The sequence below is a fragment of the Rhincodon typus genome, chromosome 9 (assembly GCF_021869965.1).
Source record: "Rhincodon typus isolate 14 chromosome 9, sRhiTyp1.1, whole genome shotgun sequence".
In the NCBI taxonomy this organism is placed as follows: domain Eukaryota; kingdom Metazoa; phylum Chordata; class Chondrichthyes; order Orectolobiformes; family Rhincodontidae; genus Rhincodon; species Rhincodon typus.
This window is the reverse complement of record NC_063340.1, coordinates 28,021,164-28,036,721: the sequence shown is the minus strand read 5'-3', so window position 1 is coordinate 28,036,721 and position 15,558 is coordinate 28,021,164. Positions and strand designations below refer to the sequence as shown.

Genomic DNA, 15,558 nt, shown 5'->3' with positions numbered 1-15,558 from the left:
TTTTGGGTTAACCCTGGATGTGATGCTGAGACACCGTTTAGTATGTGGGATTAATGATGTCACCATGCAAAAGCGCTTACTAGCTAAGACCAACTGGACTTCAAACAGGCACTACAACTGGTTTTGTCATTAGAAAATGTGGCAAGTGGAGCATGGGAGCTACAGGGCATCCCACTGGAAGTGGACACTCCCACCTGTCTGACTGTGCTTAGGAAACACCACTTGAGTGTAGGCAATTGCAGACCCTCATGCAGGGCATATCCTGAGCAGAGGGACCCCTAGGCCAGCTCGCAGCAAAACTCCACAATAAAGCCAAGCCTAAGCCAAATGGCTAAAAAGCTGTTCAGGATCTGGGCCACAGGCCATTGTCGTTGCTGACGCTATGCGGTCTCGACAGTAAAGGAGTCCTACAAGCCCTGACTTGAATAAGAAAACACGTAGGCCAGTATCCAGGAGAGTGCACCACCCTAAAAGGCCCACCTACCTATGGAGTGGAGCAGTTAAATTGATTAGCAACATCCAAATCAGGATCAATTAAAATTAATGTCTGGTTAAGTGGTCACCCAGTTCACATGGAGGCCGATACCAGCGCGGCTGTATCAGTGGTTGCAGAACCTGTCTTTAACAACACTTGCCCTGGACTCCAACCCTTAAGTTTGCGCAAGACCTTGGCCAGACTGAGAATGTACACTGGGGGAACCATTACAGACTTTAAGGGTGTCACTTTTGTTCTGGTCCCCTGAACTGAGAGAAGCAGTTGGTGCAATTACCACTGATTTGTGCTACAAAGGCTCAGGCCCAAGCCTACTGGGGCAGAATTGGTTGAGAAAGATTCATCTTCATTGGCTCAAAATGTTTTGATTAGAAAATGGCTGCCTCACTGAAGTCCTAATGAAATACCAGGAATTTTTCAAGAAGAGATAGGGACTATCAAAGAAGTCAAGGCCACTTTATACGTGGACTAGGAAGCAATTCCATGATTTTGCAAGGCCCGCCCAGTGCCATTTGCCTTGCGGGCAAAAATAGGGGTAGAAAGCTGGAAAGTGAAGGAATTACCAAAGCAGTGCAGTTTGCAGAATGGACAGCACTGGTTGTATCAATTGTGAAGCCTGATAGCTCAGTTGGCCTTTGTGGGAATGCTATGCAAATGGCAAACCAATTCTCGCAGCTAGATAAATACCCAATTACTTGCATAGAGGACTCTGTACGCAGAAATGTTGGGGGTCTGTCCTTTGTGAAGGTAGACATGAACTACGCCTAACTGCAATTATGACTGGATGTGGAGTCCCAGATGTACGCCACAATTAATACCTGTAAGGGTTTATACCAATATACAAGACTGCCATTTGGGGTATCATCAGCCCACACCCTTTTCCAGCAGATGATAGGGAGCGTTTTACAAGGGCTTCCCCAGGTCGCCATTTGTCTGGTGCTAATAATCAGAAAGACCAATAAAGAGCACTTGGAGAACTTGGACATAGCGTAAATGCTTCTCTCAGGTGGGCATACACCTTGGAGAAGATTGTGCATTCCAGGCACTCCAAGTGACCTACTTGGTTTACAGAATCAACAAAACTGGGTTACACCCATTGGAACTTAAAATGAGGGTGATCAAAGGTGCACTGGCTCCCACGACTGTACCAGAGGTTAGGCCTTTTTCTTAGGTTAGTGCATTATTATGCAAAGTTCATACATATCCTGTCTTGCATCTTGGCACCCCTACACCTATTGAAAAAGGGTCAGCCTTGGAAATGATTGCACAGCCAAGAAGTACCCTTCAGGAAAGTGCAAAAGAAGCTATTGCCATCTAAGGTGTCAGCCCATTATAATCTGAAAAAAGAGACGGTGCTGACATGTGATTTTTCCCTGTATGGTCTTGAGGTAGTGTTTGCTCACCAGTGGCCCAATGGAGAGAAACAGCTGATAGTGTACGCTTCCCAGAGTTTGGCGGATGCTGAAAAAAATACACCCAGACAAAGAAAGGAAGTTTGGCGATCATATTTCATGTGAGAAAGTTCCACCAATACCTTTTACGGATGTAAATTTGTCATAGTAGCCCTGTTAGGTTTACTTAAAGACGACAAAGTGGCACCTCCCATTGCTTCTGGCTCAATTCAGCATTGAGTCCTTATTCTCAGTGCATACAAGTACAAGTTGGAACACTGTCCAGGAGGCCAAGTGGCTGATGTGGATGCCTTTAGCCATTTCCCACTGGCAGATACTCCAATGGTAGTGCCTGCCGTAGAAGAGTCTGTTCTGCTTTTAAATTTTATGAACACCCTTCTAGTCACCACTGACTGTGGACTCAAAAAGATTCCATCCAGGAAAAACTTAAACAGCTGGTGGTAATGAGGAAAACAAAAGAGCCATCATAACCAGGACTGAAGCCTTTCTGGATCCAGTGAGACCAGATCACCATAGAGGATGGGAAGGTTGATTGACCTGAGAAAAGGTTGGTGCCAGATACTGGCTGAACTCCTCCAGAGTCATCCAGGGGTTTCCAAACTAAAGATGTTGGCAACAAATTATGTCTAGTGGCCAGGATTGGATGCCACCATAGCTGCGTTGGTGGGGCAGTGCCAATGAGGACAAATATTTCTTCTGGCAGCACCTCCACGTTCGTAGCAGTGGCTGCGTATACCCTGGATTCAGTTACATTGTAACTATGCAGGCCTTTTCATAGGCTTAATGTTCTTGGTCATTGTGGATGCCCATTCAATGTGGTTGGACGTGCATAGAGTTCATTTGGCAAATTTACGGATGATTGAAAATTTGCAAGCATTGTTTACGATACATGGACTCCTGGAGGTATTCTTCATGGACGAGACTGCTCACAGTACTTCAGATGTGGTCTCACCAGTACCTTGTACAGATGCAGCAAGATTTCCCTAATCTTACTCCAGCCCCTCTAAAATAAGTGCCAACATTCCATTCGCCAGCCTCATTACCCGCTGCACCCCCTCTTTTAGCAGCAGACCATTCAAGTATTTCCTAAAGTTGAATGGCATTCAGCATATTCGGACAACCCCATACCATCCATCGTGCAATGGCCTGGCAGAAAGAACGCACCAAACATTGAAGGCAGGCATAAAGAAACAGCCTACAGCTTCACTTGATAACAAACAGTCCTAGTTCCAGTTTGATTTTAGGACTGCCCCTCATGCAACTACAGGGATAGTTCCAGCAGAGTTACTGATGGGGAGAAGACTCCACACCAGGTTAAACCTAATATTCCTGGACCTGGGTTGAGGAGAAGTTGAAACGGCAGCAGGAACACCAATGCTACCACTTTTCATCCAAGCAAGAAGCACAGTTTATTTCGGGGGATGAAGTTTGGTGTCAGAACCATGGATGTGGCACTGCATGGATATGAGGCGAGGTTGATGTGAGGTCACATCCCATAACATACAAAGTTTGGATAGGCGAGGTGGTCCTGATAGCACCTGAAAGCTGCTATCTCGCAAACAGGCAGGAGCAAAACATATCTGGCCCCTCAGAACAGCCTGTCAGAAATACGAGTTCTCCATGTTGAAGAAACCTCGGAGTCCAAGATGGATGCAGCCTCAATACTGTTACCACTAGAAGAAGAGGAAATTCTCCCGAGATGCTCTGACATGAGACGGACTACAGTCTGGTACACACCACTGACAGAGCCTGGGTGAGAGGAACTGGATCTGGGACGAAAACGTCCCAGGAGAAGCTAACAGAAAGACCAGACTTGCATCCCTGGACTTGGGTTGTGGGGGGGAGTGTGGGATATAGTGATTTGGAACCAGTTGGATCTTATTGACAGATCCTTGATTGAGGGTGATAACCTGGGCCACATCATACTCCATTTGCCAGCTTTTTGTATACTTACTTAACCTATCAATATCCCCATGTAAACTATTTGTTATAGTTTGCCTTTCCACCACCTATTTTTGTGATGTCTGCAAGTTTGGCTACAGCACATTTACTTCTTCCACTAAGTTGTTGATACATTATTGTAAACAGTTGTGTTCCCAGCACAGATCCCTCTTGAGCTCCACTGGTTACAGGTTGCCAACCTGAAATAGAGCCCCTTATCCCTATGCACTGTTTTCTGCCCATTAGCTAAACCTCTATCCACATCATTACTCTACCATCAAAACTGTGGGCTGTCATGGCTTTTGTTTGTCACCTTATAAATGATTTGGATGAGAATATTGAAGGCATGGTTAGTAAGTTTTTGGACGACACCAAAATTGGTGCGTAGCGGACAGTGGAGAAAGTCTTCTGAGACCACAAAGGGTTCTTGAGCAGATGGGTCAATGGGCTGGAAAATGTCAGATGGAATTCAATTTGGATAAATGCAAGTTAGTGAATTTCGGTACAACAAACAGCTGCAGGACTTAAACAGTTAAGAGCCTTGGGTAGTGTTGTCGGACAGAAGGACCTAGAGATTCAGGTACATAATTCTTTGATGTTTGCATCGCATGTGGACAGGGTGGTTATAACAACATTTAGCACGCTTGCCTTCGTTGCTCAGTCCTCTGAGTATAGGAGTTGGAAAATCATGTTGAGGTTGCACAAGGCATTGGTAAGGCTTTTTCTGGGGTATTGTGTCCATTCTGGTCACCCTATTATAGGAAGGATATTATTAAGCTAGAGAGAGTTCAGAAGAGATTCACCAGGATGTTGCTAGATAAAGAACGTTTGAGTTATAAAGGAAAGCTGGATAGGCTGGGACTTTTTCACTGGAGCTTATGAGGTTGAAAGGTGACCGTATGGAGATTTATAAAATAAGGAGTATAGATAGAGTTAATGGTAGATATCTTTTCCCTAGGGTGGAGGATTTCAAGACTGGGGCATACGTTAAAGGTGAGAAGAGAGAAATTTAAAGACATGAGGGGCAAAATTTTTACACAGTGGTTCGTGTGTGGAAAGAACTTCTTGAGGAAGTGATGGATGTGGATGCGGTTACTACACTTAACAGATAAGTACATGAATAGGAAGGTTTTGGAAGGATGTGGGCCAAAAGCAGGCAGGTGGGACTACTTTAGTTTGGGATTATGTTTGGCATGGACTTGTTGGTCTGAAGGGTTTGTTTCTGTGCTGTATGACTCTTGACACCTTTTTGTGAGGCACTTTGTTGATTGCCTTCTGGGAGTCCGAATATACACAACATTTACTCGTTTTCCTGTATCAGCTCTGGTTGAGAATTCCTCAAATAAGGGCCAGGAGACTTATCTGCCTTTAGCCCCATTAGTTTGTCTGAAGTGATGTTGATGGTACTTAATTCCTCTCCTGTATTCTTTAGCATTAGTGGGATGTTCGAAGTATCTACCATCATAAGACTAGTGCAAAATATCTGTCTAACTTCTCTAAGGGGCCAATATTCACTTTGACTTCTCTGTTTCTTATTATATGTTTAAAGAAATTCTCCTGGTCAATTTTTATATTCATCATTGGTTTGCTCTCGCAGTCTATTTTTTCTCTTAGTGTCCTTTTAGGCCTCATTTGTTGGATTCTGAATTTATCCCAGTCTTTGGGGCTATCACTGACTTTTGCATCCTGTACATGCTGCTACTTTCAACTTAATACTCTCCTTAACTTCCGTAGTTAGCTCTGGTTGCTTTATCCCTTTCTTAGACTACAATCTTTTCTCTTTACTGGGATATATTTTTGCTGAAAGTCATAAATTACCTGCTTAAATGTCTGCCACTGCTCGCTTAACTGCCTTTCCTGCCCAGTCCAGTCCTCATTTCATTGTAATGCCCCTCTATGATTTGATGATTCTTTGTTAAAAGCAGTGGTTTCCAATCCAAGATTCTCTCACTCAAACTGAATGTTAAATTCTAACGTCATTGCTTCTTGGGGGATTTTTTTTTTAACTCAGAGGTCATTTGTTAAACCTGCCTCTAACTATTACCAGATCCAGGACAGTTGTGAGAAATGATCTAGGCTCAGATGATGTAGAGTCCATTTGGGTGGATGTAAATAGCAGCAAGGGAGCGAAGATTTTGGCAAGAGTAGAATATAGATCCCCAAACAGTAGTCATACTGTAGGAAATGCTATAAATCAACAAATAATAGGAGTGTGTAAAAAGAATAGAACAATTATTATCTGGTTGGTTCCATGACACATTGTTCTAGGAAACTGTCCCTAATGTATTCTATGAATTTGTTGTTGTAGATATCCTTTCCAATTTTATTGCTTCATTCAATATGAAGATTAAAGTCACCCATAATTATTCTTTGATGATGCACTGTTTCAGCACTTGAGCTGCACAGAATCTTGCCATTGGTAATTATTTCTCCACAGTTTGTGTTGCATGCAAGTTATAATTGTGAAGCTAGCTGTAGCCCAGTTGGACAATTGAAGTTATTGGTCGTATTTTAACCCTTGCAGTTGCGGAAGGATCTTATAGGAATGTAGTGAAACTTCAGACCATGCGCTGTTTGTTCGAGGCATATGAACACGTCATGAATCTGCTTGAAACTGTATTTACACCTATGTTTTGTCACAGCGATGAGGTATGGAATCTGTTACTTCTCTATTTGCTTTGCATTCTTTTAACCCTGTCATTGAGACTTGAAGTAAGTATTTCCTGTGTGAATTCTGAATAGTATATGGGTGTCAAAAGATGTTGTTTGTTGACAGTTCTTAAGGTTTTCAAGGGCTTCTTTTTGAATTCGGGAGCCAAATTTTTGTTTTTGGAGTGTATGTTTTCATTCTCACTAATTCCTGAATGAGATGGGATGTAGTCACTAGTAATGTTATCTTCCGTGTTTGTGTTGACATATTGGGTATTTGGGCTCAGAGCAGAATTGAAAGAACTTATTATGTGAATAATTACCAAATCTCATTAAACTTAAGGCCATGTCGTGCAGGAGAGTTTTAAAATTTCCTAGATACCGCAACATTTAAATTAGCACTCGGCAGCATCCATATGTTAGCCGGAAAAGGTTTTTTTCAATAACTGACATTTTGTAAACAATTTGTAATGGATTCATTCCTTGTGACTGAGGTTTTCTGGCTCCCAGTTGGCTTTTGTTGTTGACAGGGCCTCTTTTTTTGTAACCGTGTAAAGCTCCACCCTTCTCCTTGTTATGGCCACACGCTTATCTCTCCTTTCAAGGTTTCCCTTTCAAATGACCTGTCATGCCTCTTGGCAAACCGTTTGCTTCTCTTTCCCCCCCACCCCCAATGGCCCCACTTCTCAGGCTTTTTTTTGCCCAGCTCTGTCACTTGGCTCCTAACTTTACATTATCAAAAACCTTTTGTAAATCTGATTAAATTGCATCTACTGCCTTACGTTTTCCTACTCTGTTACCTTTTTATGACATCATCTTATCAGTGCTCTTAGTTGTACAGATGGATGTTCAAGATAGAATAATGAAAGGTGGGTTCCTTCTCAATCCCTTAATCCTCGGAAAATACTTTGGCTGATGGGCCCGTCAGGCAGTATCCATGGAGAGAAAGCAAGCTCACATTTTGAATCTAGGTGACTCTTCATCAGATGGATGCTGCCTAACTGGCTGCGATCTCTAGCATTTTTTGTTTTCAGGACAAATTTCACCATCTGCAGTAACTGATCCTAGCCAATTAGAAAGTTACTATGAATTGTAGGGAAAATTTAATGCAAAAATAAGGTAGTTATGTAGGGTACTGGTGAAACCACAGCTGGAATACCATGTACAGTATTGGTCACATTACTTAAAGGATGTAAATGCATTGGAAGCAATTCAGAATGTTTACCAGACTAACACCTGGATTGGGCAGGTGGTTTTATGAGGAAAGTTGAACAGTCTGGACTTGAATACTCTGGACTTTACAAGTGTAAGAAGCAACTTGTTGAAATGCAAGATCCTCCAGGGTCTTGACAGGATATTTGTGGGAAAATGTTTCCTCTTATGGGGGAATCTAGAATTAGGGGTCTCGGTTTCAAACAAAATAAAAATAATAATGTAAAACAAATGAAATGAAATGAATTGTTTTCTCTTTGGGTCATAAGTCTTTGGAACCCTCTTCCCTGGCATGATGGTGAAAGCAGATTCTTTCCATAATTTTAAGATGGAGGTGGATAGTTATTTGGCAAGCCATGGCAGAAGCGTTATCAGGACATGAGCACGTATGTTTGAAGTTATAATCAGATCAGCTGTGATCTTAAGTGAGGAAATAGGCTCGAGGGCGGCCAAAGCCGATGTCTGGTTTTTTTGGGAGTGTGTGGTGTTTACTTCGGACGAAGTTACAGTTGCTCGTGCTTACTCTATAATGCAGCCCAGTGATGGGTTTATTTGATGTTTACTGAAGGTGCTTTGTGTGTATAAGTACTAAGCATGTTGGTATTCCTTAGATCATACAGCACATGAGGAGGTCCGTCACCAACATGCCTATGTTGGTTGTTTGAAAACTGCTAAACATTTTTAGTCTCACTCCCAACTTTTATTTCCCTATAATCCTATAAATTTTCCCCGTATGTGCGATCTCCTTTCAAAAATTACTGTTGAATCTGCTCCCACTATCCTTTCAGGTCATACATTCTGTATCAACCTATTGCAGCTTATCTGATGTTAGGATGAGGTCCCTTATGGCCAAGCCTGCGTATATCCCTCCTTTACAATGGGGCTTTTTGTGTCAATATATTGCACTATTGATAGCAAAACATTTTTAGAGAGAGGGTAGTACAAGCAAACTGGTCTTTATTTTCTATCTCTCCGATGTACTTAGCGAGGAAAATAAGGGGAGTTGGCTGATGGCTATTACATATCCACAGCAACTAACATGGGATGTTAGCAGTGACAGTGATAGGTTGCTTGGCCAATATTTTAGAGGGTAGTGTTTCATCAGTGGCTTGTAAGAGATATGTATAAAATCTGGAGTTGATTGCCCTTGACCCTTGCAGTTACTGATTGAATTTGATTATTCTACAGTGGGCAATTAATTTGTCGAAATTTCACCTGATATGTTAATTTTAAACTGTATGTCCCCGATACAGCAAGAATATAGACAACATCGAATAAGTGTGCATGTAGATAGATTCTTGATGCTGTTTAGAATGATTGAACTTTTACTGTAGCTTCATCAGTCCTTGTGCTGAACTTGTAGAATTTGCATTGCATTCAATTTTTTTTAAAAAAAACTGTACTCATACGAAGGGACCTATGTGCTAATAGTGAAACAATTACTAGAGCAACTGTAATTTTAGATGTGAATCACTTACAAATTGATCTGGATTGCAAATGATGTTTAGCCAGTTTTCTTCCGTACAGTATTTCAGATATTTGTTGAAAGGAGCAGAGTCAACAACGCGCAACTCCAAATCCAATAGGTGAGTCTGCAGGAGTTAGTGGTAAGCATAACTCCCACCAAAGTCCCAGTTTTTAATAGTCTAGTATTTGATTGTCTTCATTTTGTTACTGAGGTGTTTTCTGTTGTCTTTGAGGTTTTTGTTCAAAAAGTTATTTCTGTTCTTACTGTAACTTGTTACTGAGATTTTAATTTGCCACCCCATGCATGTAACTGCAAAATAAGTGTAATTTCTCCTATGTAAAAGAAATTTGGTGTTCAAGTCTAGGGATTAATTTAATTGTGATTCTGGATCAACAAAATAAAATTGCTCCACAGTCTGCCTAGTACACTTTTTTGTGTATATGTTGCTGTTCTTGTCTGTTGTACTCTGGATCCATTTCCAGTGTAAAAGTACAGTTATAGTGTGTTAGTAATTCATATCTTGTATACCAACAAGGTTGGCACTTTTAGGATCTCACTGTAGCTCTTTGTAATCTACCCAAATGTTACATGTGCTTGGCAAGATCTCATTGCACACCCTAGTTGCTTTGTTTTTAAAGTGCTAAGTGGGTAATTATTTATATTTATCAAATAGTTGAGAAAATGTCTTTGTGGTATATTTTCTATGCACTTTTCAGATTTGTTTTTTTAGCAAAACTATAATCTCCAGTAATTACTCATGCTTTTCAAACTAGCCCCAGTTTGCAGATGTTTGACAGACTCTACTTCAGTGCAAGTACAATGGGCTGTAATTTTTTTGATCATCCTATTGAAGTAGTGCCTATACGAAAGGTGGCTAAATTTAATGCCCATAGTAGGTCTATCCTTAAGAAAGCCCTGTGTCAGCCCGCATGTAGTGTCACTGAGCTCCTCATGTCAACACTTGACTTCTGTGGATTTAGCTCGACACAATAACTCCAGACCTCCACAGTTGTTAACGATTCCCAGTAGCCTTACCGAACAGGCTTGAAAAAAGCTTCCGAACCATTTCAGCCAAGTTCTTTGTAGCATGTCCTGGGCAGCAGTTCTTCGGAATCTATGATCTGGTTCCCTCATTGAGTGTTCACAAAGCACAGATCTTGCCTGTTAATTGCTTGCTGTGGAAGTCTTTGGCCCTCACTAGAAACATAGACCATTTTTATGCAGACATAATCTGAAACAAAATAAGGAATGTGTGGAGTGGCTGGGTAGAATATGAGACTACATAGATTGATTATCTGGTTTTTGAGACCATAAAATTAGTGTAATACAGATTCCTCGGCACATATGTTCAGCTTTTTAGATTTAGTATTACTTGTGTTGTAATTTGCTTGAAATGTGGGCTGAAAGAGACCCTTATGATACAATCTACATAAACTTTGAATTTGTGAATCCAAATATTTATTGATTTACTTGGTCTTCGTGATCTTTAATATTTAAGTTAATCAATATTCATCAAATAAACCAGACTAATTGTCTTACAAATGATGTAAAATATAGGAAAAATGGTTTTCTCATTAATTGTATTTTTATTATTTCTCCCTGTATTTTCTTGTCTTGAGCTGTCTGAACTTTAATTTGTTGTGTTTGTTGTTGCAGAAGTAGCCTGAATTTGGATGATTTTCGGTAAGTATGCTCAATGTTGAGAAACACCTATTGTAGACAGGAGCAGCATGTCATTCCACGCTCATAGGTCATATTTCATTACATGTTTACAGAACAGCTTTATAGACTGTACACAAGCTTCTGCCTTTAAAACAAGCTGAATCTTGTGTGGCTTATGTTTTTAAGGCTTATTTGTATCAAGGTGACCCTTTAATGAAACCTATTCAACAGCTTTCTGAAATGTTTTAAATTTGGTTTTCTATTTGGTTTTGCTCTCTACAGTAGAAATACTATTCATTCTTATTATATTTACAGAAATTTAAATATGAAACTTGAAGTTTCGTGTCTATAATGCACTTGAATAATAGATGGCAGTAACTCACTTAATGTGCACGAAATAAGTATTCTATGCAATCTATCATTAACCGTCAAATTCTAGTATGCAGCAAGTCTCTAGATTTGTTTTGCCAAGAAAGTATTTTAATTTATGATATCAGAACAGGAAATTACATCCCCTATTTTGAGGTGACTCTTGTTCAGTCTCAAACTTATCTGTAATTCAGAATTATTGTAGCAGAAAACATCTTTGCGAAGTGTCCTTACGCCTTGAGAATTAACTTCATTTTTAAAATATTGAAGAATAAATTTTGTAATATTGATCCATATACTTATCAATTTAGCTGTACAGTGGCAGTCTTTGCCTGACATAGTTTACAAACTTGAGTGATTCCTTCATTTGGTACGTGAGAGAGCTGCAAACTTTTGTTTAGCATTTGCCGAAGTGTAGACGATAATACTGTGATTTTGCCATTGTAATCAGCGTAAAATCTAATGGTGAGCTGTGAGCTCCATAACAAAGGGATCTTGATCAGTTGGGCCAATGGGCTGAGAAATGGCAGATGTAATTTAATTTGGATAAATGTGAGGTATTGCATTTTGGTATAGCAAAAAAAGGACAGAACTTGGACAGTTAAGTAGTAGTGTTGTTAAATAGAGACCTAGGCCTTAAGGTACATAATTCTTTGAAAGTTGCATCTCACATAGAAAGGATAGTTAAGAAGACATTTAACATGCTTGCCTTCATTGCTCAGACCATTGAGTATAGGAGTTGGGATGTTGTGTTCAAGTTGTACAATTCTGGTCACCCTGTTATGGGAAGGGTATTATTAAATTGGAGAGAATTCAGGAAAAATCTGCCAGGATATTGCTGGAACTAGAGGTTTGGGTTATAAAGAGAGGCTGGGTAGGCTTGGACTTTGTTCACTGAAGTGTAGAAAGTTGAGGGGTGACCTTTATAGAGGTTTATAAACTCATGAGGGGCATAGGTAAAGTGAATAGCAAAGATCTTTTGCTAGAGGAAGTGATAGATGCAGGTACAGTTACAACATTCAAGAGCGATCTGGACAGGTACATGAATAGGAAAGGTTTAGAGGGATATGGACCAATCGCAGGCAAGTGGGACTAGTTTTCCAAACTAAAATTGTGTCGACATGGACGAGTTGGACCAAAGGGTCTGTTTTCATGCTGTATGGCTTTATAACTCTTACAGACTAGAAAATTCTCTACCTGATCTCTGAACTGTGTGAAATTATCATAAAATCATAGAATCCCTACAGTGTGGAAGCAGGCTATTTGGCCCGTCGAGTCCACACAGACCCTCAACAGCAGCCCACCCAGGCTCACCCCGCTACCCTATCCCTGTAACCCTGCATTTCCCATGGCTAATCCACCTAACCTGCACATCTTTGGCCTGGAAAGAAATCGGAGGAAACCTGTGAAGATACAGGGAGAATGTGCAAACTCAACTCGGACAGTCACTCGAGGGTGGAAACGAACCTGGGTCCCTGGCACTGAGGCAGCAGTGCAAGCCACTTTGGAGTGCATTTTTGACTCCACAGATTAAAGGCTAGAGTCAGGCTCAACAACAGTGTTTCTTTAACCAACTTAAACTTGCTGTCATGACTCTTTTTTAGATCTCTTCCCTCACTGCACCAAATAACAACCTTGTTACCTCATGTTTTTGAATAGCAGAGAGGCCAGAAGAACAGACCATATCTTTTTCATTGCTGCTCTTTGCTCAATGAGGTAATTGGGCACTTGATTGCAAAATGGTAGAATGGCATTTTGTCCATTTAAAAACACAGTATAACCAACTGGGTCCGAGTTTGAGCGTGACGACAGTCTTTTTATTTAAAAACTAAACTCTGTAAAGATTAAATTCAATTGACTTAATTTTAGGTTACAAACGCATTTATTTTGGCTTCAGGAATGCAGTAAGTCAAGACATAGAATTAATGGTCAACGCCATATAAATGACAAAGCTAAGAGTTCCCTGTCACCTAGTGTTGTATGAAACATGCACACTAGTAATATGAAAAGCTTGGTTCACTATATCAGGAGCTCCACACTTTATCTCTGACTCCAGCATCTGCAGTTCTTGCTGTCTCTTCACTAAATCAGGGATGTCTAGTCAAGAATCCTGATCAATAATCTATTGGGTATATGTAATTAGGATGCCAGCAGTATTGTTGATTTAAATTGGGCTAAATGTGAATGTATTTGAAAGTTGTGGTTTGTTTTGTTGCTGTTGTTTCTCCACTGTCCCTTCTGGGTTAACTACTCGCATCAATTTCTGTGCTTCTTTATCCAGTAGTAGCCGGAGATTCATTTGCATTGGCTTCTCTTCCCTCCTTCATTGTTACCTTTAGCATCATCCAAAGGTCTGTCCTTGCCCACGGTTAGATGCAGACCCTTGGCAATTTCATCCAAACACAGAATTATTTCCTTTGTGTATGCTAATGACTCTGTATCTTAATCCCCACCTCTTCTTGAACTCTCCATTGCAAAGTTTTTCTTCTCATGCTAAATATTAGAAGTCCTCAGCCCCTTCTCCAACTCGGAGCCCCAGTGATAAACTTCATCCTTCTCCTTGACAACTTTTTGAAGCAAAACCAGACTGTTTGCAACCTTGGTCTCACACTTGACCCTGCAATAAACGGCTGACCATATATCCGTGAGATCACTAAGACTGCCTGTTTCCACCTCTGTGGCTTAAGCCCGATGCTGAATCCCCTTTTTGTGCCATTATTACTGCAAATATCTGGTTGGTTTCTCACGTTCTACCCTTTGTAATTTGAGACCATTCAAAACTCTGCTGCCCATTAAGTCATGCCAAATTCTAGTCACTATTTGGCAACTGACCTACACTGGCTCATGATTAAGCAATGCCTCAGCCCTACCTTTTTGTATTTGCTTTCTATGCTTCTTAAGGTATCTGTGCCCTTATAATTTTGGCATCTTAAGCATCCCATTTCAATGGTTCATCATTGGGAATTATTCTGCCCTAAATCTCTCTAACCATACCTCTCTTGTCCTGCTTTAAGATGATCCTTTAAACCTGCTTCTTTGCCCAGACGTGATCACCTGCTCAAATACTTCCTCATATAGCTCAATGTTCAATTTTTGTCTGAAATTTTTAAAATTATTGATTCTTCAAACTGTTTATTTTTTCTTTTTAATCTTCATATTCACGTTGCAACATAGCTTATTTTATTAAAAGCACATCATTGAGACTTATTTTTGACTTTGGAGATCCTCACACTGACTTGGATATCACAAAGTGGGGAAAATTCAAATAGCAGTCATACAGTTATTAGAAACATTGCTACTAAATCAAGAGTTTGTTGTAAAGGCAGAAAACATTGTTGCTTGAATTTTATTGCCAGAGCAGTATGCGATTGAATGCAGAAACTTGTGGCTGGCCGTAGAGCGCTCCAGTTAATGAATCAATACTGAAGCTAATATCTGTCTGTTTCTCTTTTCACTGATTAATGCTGCCTATTGGATATGTTTTCTTTTTTAAAAAAAAAACAAACATTTGTGGGTTAGCACGGAACAGGAATTAAAACGGGGCACTGAATCTGCATCTCTAGGGCAAGCTGCCTCCTTGAATCACGGGTCTTCATCTGCATCTGTTTTTCCTCATGTGCAGTCACTCTTAACACTTCCATCTGGCATTTTACCTTCTCTCCCTGCTGCTATAACGTAAGTCGGGGTCTATTCATAATCCTTTTATAACATGCATGGATATTTGTGTCAAAAGTCTATCACATCAACCATTAAATTGTGTATTTTGCGTTTGTGTCCTATTGTTTGGGTTTCATACTGGCTTGCTTACATTATTTGTGCGTTTGATAAATGGTTTGTTTAAACCTAAAAGTTCTGCGTATTTTATCTACCCATTTTTGGTTCTCTAACGTCAGAAGTGAATTAACTGAAACATAGACTATGAATAGAAATGAAGTCTTTGCATTCTAATCTGTGATGCAGTAATCAGTGAAGACAGAAGATTCCAATACTTTCTCATGTGAGAGGTAATCCTGACATTTATTGTTGTATCTAGGCCCTGGTGCCAGTAGACTGTGAAACTGTTGTTAAACAATCTGGTGCACAATCATTTAGCATGGAGGAAAGCCATCTTCCCATCATTCCTGTGCTGATTCTTTTTAAAAGCATTCCTAGGATTCTCTCACACTTGCCTCTTCCCTGTAGCCCTTGAAATTTCTCCTTTTGAAGTAAGCATTCAAATCCGCTTTGAAAATTATCACTGAATCAGTCTGTCAGTACATTCCAACTCAGTAAAAAGTCTTTTCATATAATTTTTCATTCTTTTGCTAGTTCTCCTAAATCTGTTTCTCTTCTGGATATCACCCTTCCTACTA

General features: G+C 40.3%; 1 protein-coding gene across 9 annotated transcripts in view; it reads left to right on the top strand.

Annotated features, from left to right (window-relative positions):
- The window catches only part of snx14 (sorting nexin 14), a 163,175-nt gene that overhangs the window by 54,133 nt on the left and 93,484 nt on the right, over positions 1 to 15,558 (top strand). For all 9 annotated transcript variants that reach the window (XR_007262828.1, XR_007262829.1, XR_007262830.1 and 6 more), the window contains 3 exons: positions 6,371 to 6,495; positions 9,235 to 9,293; positions 10,832 to 10,858. Coding sequence is in view for 5 of the 9 variants with exons in the window: in XM_048600731.1 (XP_048456688.1) it covers positions 6,371 to 6,495; positions 9,235 to 9,293; positions 10,832 to 10,858 (211 nt within the window). In the remaining 4 variants the exon portion in view is untranslated. The remainder of the gene's footprint in view (positions 1 to 6,370; positions 6,496 to 9,234; positions 9,294 to 10,831; positions 10,859 to 15,558) is intronic.